Here is a 6034-nt window from a genome sequence, read left to right as displayed (position 1 = left end):
ATGAGTGGTAAGTTAATAACCGGTAGTTAATGACAGGTAGTTAATGACATGTAGTTAATGACAGTTGGTTAATGACCAGTAGTTAATGACAGGTAGTTCATGAGTGGTAGTTAATAACCGGTAGTTAATGACAGGTAGTTAATGACAGTTGGTTAATGACAGTTGGTTAATGACAGGTAGTTAATGACAGGTAGTTAATGACAGTTGGTTAATGACAGGTAGTTAATGACAGTTGGTTAATGACAGTTGGTTAATGACAGGTAGTTAATGACAGTTGGTTAATGACAGTTGGTTAATGACAGGTAGTTAATGACAGTTGGTTAATGACAGGTAGTTAATGACAGTTGGTTAATGACAGGTAGTTAATGACAGGTAGTTAATGACAGTTGGTTAATGACAGGTAGTTAATGACAGTTGGTTAATGACAGTTGGTTAATGACAGGTAGTTAATGACAGTTGGTTAATGACAGTTGGTTAATGACAGGTAGTTAATGACAGTTGGTTAATGACAGGTAGTTAATGACAGTTGGTTAATGACAGGTAGTTAATGACAGGTAGTTAATGACAGTTGGTTAATGACAGGTAGTTCATGAGTGGTAGTTAATAACTGGTAGTTAATGACCGGTAGTTAATGTCTCTCTTTGTTTCTCTCTTTCGCTCTCTCTCTCTATCTTTGTCTCACTTTGTTTCTTTCTTTCTCGCTTTCTCTATGTCTATCTCTCTCTCTGTCTCTGTCTCTGTCTCTGTCTGTCTCTCTCTGTTTCTCCTTCTCTGTCCTCTCTCTCTGTTTCTCCCTCTCTGTGTCTCTCAGTGCCAGGTATGGATGGAGGGCAGACCTACAACACTCCAGGTGACTGACTGTTCTAACTTTATGCTCTGATGCCACATGGACTGTGAGTTGAAGCACCTTTCGGTTTGACAAGTGTCCCCGCGTGTGTGTGATGTCCTCCAGGCTTTCTTCCATTTTCTGCTGTTGTTGACAACTCTGCAAAACGCCAACAGGCATGTGGGCGAGGGGTCTTGAAATGTAACATCCCCCCCACAATCTTGCTGCCAGCGAATCAAATCATTTTGGCTAATAAAAAATTCTCCAGATCTCCAACTGAACATGGTGATTTTGGAAGTACGGCTACGAGAGACTAGTCCAAAGCCTGCAGCAGCCCGCAGTGTCCAATTTTCCCATTGGCCTTCCTCCCGAAGCCCAGGAAACTGTCCTCTGTGTCTCTGGCCCGTGGAACCTTCTGCCTCCGTAGGTCCAGAAGGAGGGAGGCTCTGGCACATCGTCACTGTTGACCATGTTCAACAGGCGAGTCAGTCTGGAAGCCAATCCACTCAACACCCGGAACACCTGAACCCTCCTCACGTTGTCTCAGGAAGACAACGTGAGGAGGTGGGTTTGTTTATTAGGCATAGCACACTTTCCCCATCGCTCAGAACTTTCACATTGGCAAACGGATGTTGAATCTTCGCTTGGGCCACCTGAGACAGTATTTCCTCAAAATCATTGATCATCTGTGATAAAGCACCGAAGGCATCGCCAATGTCCAGAAACACCGTGGGAAACGATTCATGCTTGATGTCATCCCATTCCAGTTTTAAGGAAGAAAACATGCTCGTTCGTACCCTGTCTGTCTATAAAGGCCTTTTGTTTGGGAGAGAGAATACCTGCATCTACCAGCCATGGTAGTATGCAGGTGGGCGAGCACTTAAACACTTTCTAGACAGAGGGGAAGAGGGAGATGTCTCTCCATGTAGACGGATCAGCTGGAGCATTGTATCGTTGGGTGTATTCTGTGTTTTAGAGCACCCTTCCATGAGACCAGGTAGCATTCCATTAACTTCTTGGATATAGGGGGCGCTCTTTTAATTTTTGGATAAAAAAAAACGTTCCCGTTTTAAACAAGATATTTTGTCACGAAAAGATGCTTGACTATGCATATAATTGACAGCTTTGGAAAGAAAACACTGATGTTTCCAAAACTGCAAAGATATTGTCTGTGAGTGCAACAGAACTGATGCTACAGGCGAAACCAAGATGAAATTTCAAACAGGAAGTGCCCCAGATTTTGAAGGCGCTGTGTTCCAATGTCTCCTTATATGGCTGTGAATGGGCCAGGAATGAGCTTACACTTTCTGTCGTTTCCCCAAGGTGTCTGCAGCATTGTGACGTATTTGTAGGCATATCATTGGAAGATTGACCATTTTACACTACATCTACCAGGTGCTCGCTTGGTGTCCTCCGTCGCAATTATTGCGTAATCTCCAGCTGCGTGTATTTTTCCATTTGCTTCCGAGGAGAAACCCAACTGCCACAAATGATTTATCATCGAATAGATATGTGAAAAACACCTTGAGGATTGATTCTAAACAACGTTTGCCATGTTTCTGTCGATATTATGGAGTTAATTTGGAAAAAAGTTTGGCGTTGTAATGACTGAATTTTCGGGGGGTTTTCTTAGCCAAACGTGATGAACAAAACGGAGCGATTTCTCCTACACAAATAATCTTTGCTATCTAACTGAGAGTCTCCCCATTGAAAACATCTGAAGTTCTTCAAAGGTAAATGATTTTATTTGAATGATTTTCTTGTTTTTGTGAAAATGTTGCCTGCTGAATGCTAGGCTTAATGCTAGCTATCAATACTCTTACACAAATGCTTGTGTAGCTTTGGTTAAAGCATATTTTGAAAATCTGAGATGACAGTGTTGTTAACAAAAGGCTAAGCTTGTGTTTCAATATATTTATTTCATTTCATGAATAGTTAACGTTGCGTTATGGTAATGAGCTTGAGGCTATGATTACGCTCCCGGATACGGGATTGCTCGACGCAAGAAGTTAATCAGACAGGCATTAAAGATATGCATGAGTACATGGAAGGACTGGGGCCTTGTGGTCGTTAAAGTCTCGTAGGTGACACCGTCTGATCCACTTTCCTTGTTGTTTGGCAGGGAAGTTAAAACATTATCTACCTCTTTGAGGATGAAATGTCAGGCTTTTTCTGAAGGCTCTCTCGTGAGCTGGAATTATTTACATTCATGTTGAGACTGTCGATGTTCATTTCAGGATGACATTTGTGTGGAGTTCGTCAGAGTACTAAGTAGTGGATTGTAAGAGCATTTAAAAACATAAATAAAGACAATGGGTTTTTTTTCACTTTGATTTGTAGCTGCAATGTTACAGTACCTGCTCTCCACCAACATGTACCCTGACCCCCAATACAGCCAACATGTACCCTGACCCCCAATACAGCCAACATGTACCCTGACCCCCAATACAGCCAACATGTACCCTGACCCCAATACAGCCAACATGTACCCTGACCCCCAATACAGCCAACATGTACCCTGACCAATACAGCCAACATGTACCCTGACCCCCAATACAGCCAACATGTACCCTGACCAATACAGCCAACATGTACCCTGACCCCAATACAGCCAACATGTACCCTGACCAATACAGCCAACATGTACCCTGACCCCCAATACAGCCAACATGTACCCTGACCAATACAGCCAACATGTACCCTGACCAATACAGCCAACATGTACCCTGACCCCCAATACAGCCAACATGTACCCTGACCCCCAATACAGCCAACATGTACCCTGACCCCCAATACAGCCAACATGTACCCTGACCAATACAGCCAACATGTACCCTGACCCCAATACAGCCAACATGTACCCTGACCCCCAATACAGCCAACATGTACTCTGACCCCCAATACAGCCAACATGTACCCTGACCCCCAATACAGCCAACATGTACCCTGACCCCCAATACAGCCAACATGTACCCTGACCCCCAATACAGCCAACATGTACCCTGACCCCCAATACAGCCAACATGTACCCTGACCCCCAATACAGCCAACATGTACCCTGACCCCAATACAGCCAACATGTACCCTGACCCCAATACAGCCAACATGTACTCTGACCCCAATACAGCCAACATGTACCCTGACCCCAATACAGCCAACATGTACCCTGACCCCCAATACAGCCAACATGTACCCTGACCCCAATACAGCCAACATGTACCCTGACCCCCAATACAGCCAACATGTACTCTGACCCCCAATACAGCCAACATGTACCCTGACCCCCAATACAGCCAACATGTACCCTGACCCCCAATACAGCCAACATGTACCCTGACCCCCAATACAGCCAACATGTACCCTGACCCCAATACAGCCAACATGTACCCTGACCCCCAATACAGCCAACATGTACCCTGACCCCAATACAGCCAACATGTACCCTGACCCCCAATACAGCCAACATGTACTCTGACCCCAATACAGCCAACATGTACCCTGACCCCCAATACAGCCAACATGTACCCTGACCCCCAATACAGCCAACATGTACCCTGACCCCAATACAGCCAACATGTACCCTGACCCCAATACAGCCAACATGTACTCTGACCCCAATACAGCCAACATGTACCCTGACCCCCAATACAGCCAACATGTACCCTGACCAATACAGCCAACATGTACCCTGATATGTTATAATGTACAATAACACACAACACGTACAATAACCTTCTAACATTCTCCCTCCTCTTCCTCTCCAGCCTACCAGTGGGAGTCGTCTGATTGGCTGTCCCCGTCCCCGGCTCCGCCTACCTGGCATCGATGGGGGTCACACTGTGACATTACAGATGACCTTCCGTCGTTCAGCAGAGCAGGAAGCGTGTACTCATTACAGCTGGACTACGGGCTGGGGGGGGTACAGGATGGAAAGAGAGAGAGGAAACTCAGGGGACAGAAGAAGCCTCAGGTCACTCTCAGCTGAGAGGAGGGGGTTTGAGAGAGAGAGAGAAAGAGACATGGAGAGAGGGAGAGGGACGCAAAGAGCAAGAGGGAGAGGAATGGAGAGAAGAAGAGGGATGGAAAGAGAGAGAGGGAGAGGGATGGAAAGAGAGAGAGGGAGAGGGATGGAGAGGGCGAGAGGGAGAGGGATGGAGAGAGCGAGAGGGCGAGGGATGGAGGGAGAGAGAGGGATGGAGGGAGAGAGAGGGAGAGGGATAGAGCGAGAGAGAAGGATGGGGAGAGGGATGGAGGGAGAGAGAGGGATGGAAGGAGAGAGAGAGGGAGAGAGAGATATAAGATATGGAGGGAGAGTTCACAGAGGCTATGGTTCAGCTGATAGAAGAGATCAGAGAGAACCCTCAGGGGACAGAAGAGGAAACAGGAGTGAGTGTAGAGACGGAGGGGGCACAGGGGTGGCCAGACCACACACAGCAGACAGAAAGTACGAGAGGCGGTATGAGAGGCACACAGGGACAGGGTACGGGATAGACAGAGTATTCACGGTCGAAAAAAGAGTCCACTCCAGCGAGGGAGAGAAAGAGCACCAACCTATTGATCGAGAGGAGACCTCCTCACCAGTGTATGAAGAATACCGTGAACCCAACCCAGATACAATCCCTGCCCCAGACCCTGTTCCAGAACCTGACCAGAACCACTATGATACTCTTCCCCCAACACGGCCTGCTTACCAGGGTTACCCCTCTCCTCCTCCAGGGCTCAACCTCCACCCAGCCCAGCTGCTACCCCCCGCTCAGGGCCTGGGACGGACAGAACGCCTGGGCGCCCCTGGAGGTGACCCAGGGGTCGGGAGTTGGCGGTCACGGTTCAAGGCTAGAGAGGTCTGAGTCAGGAGATGAGCTGGAGAGACTGTTGAATCTGGTGTCGCTCAGAGCTCGGAGGGCTACACGCACACAGAGACCATCTGAAACACCTCCTCCTCCAGAACCATCCACTGGCTGGGACGGGCTGTACTCCTCAGAGAATCCTCCGGAACCATCCACTGGCTGGGACGGGCTGTACTGATCAGAGAATCCTCCGGAACCATCCACTGGCTGGCTCTTTTGCGAGGCAGGACCAACACAAGACAAGCTCCTGCAATAGAGTCTCTAGATTGAACAACTTATTAAATAATATCAAATCTATTTAAATGCAGTCACTGTAAGATAATAGAAACGTTCCACACATTACCTCAATAGTGCAACACAA

General features: G+C 47.2%; 1 protein-coding gene across 1 annotated transcript in view; it reads left to right on the top strand.

Moving 5' to 3' along the window:
* Positions 1–4811, top strand: part of LOC112240034 (protocadherin Fat 3-like) — a 316631-nt gene extending 311820 nt beyond the window's left edge. Inside the window, exons 67-69 of the mRNA XM_042311250.1 lie at positions 812–850; positions 1254–1382; positions 4591–4811. Of these exons, the coding sequence (XP_042167184.1) occupies positions 812–850; positions 1254–1382; positions 4591–4811 (389 nt within the window). The remainder of the gene's footprint in view (positions 1–811; positions 851–1253; positions 1383–4590) is intronic.
* Positions 4812–6034: the final 1223 nt, after the last annotated feature.

This window comes from Oncorhynchus tshawytscha, linkage group LG33, assembly GCF_018296145.1.
Source record: "Oncorhynchus tshawytscha isolate Ot180627B linkage group LG33, Otsh_v2.0, whole genome shotgun sequence".
Classification (NCBI taxonomy): Eukaryota; Metazoa; Chordata; class Actinopteri; order Salmoniformes; family Salmonidae; genus Oncorhynchus; species Oncorhynchus tshawytscha.
The sequence above is the reverse complement of the archived record's forward strand: the minus strand, read 5'-3'. Positions and strand labels throughout refer to the sequence as shown.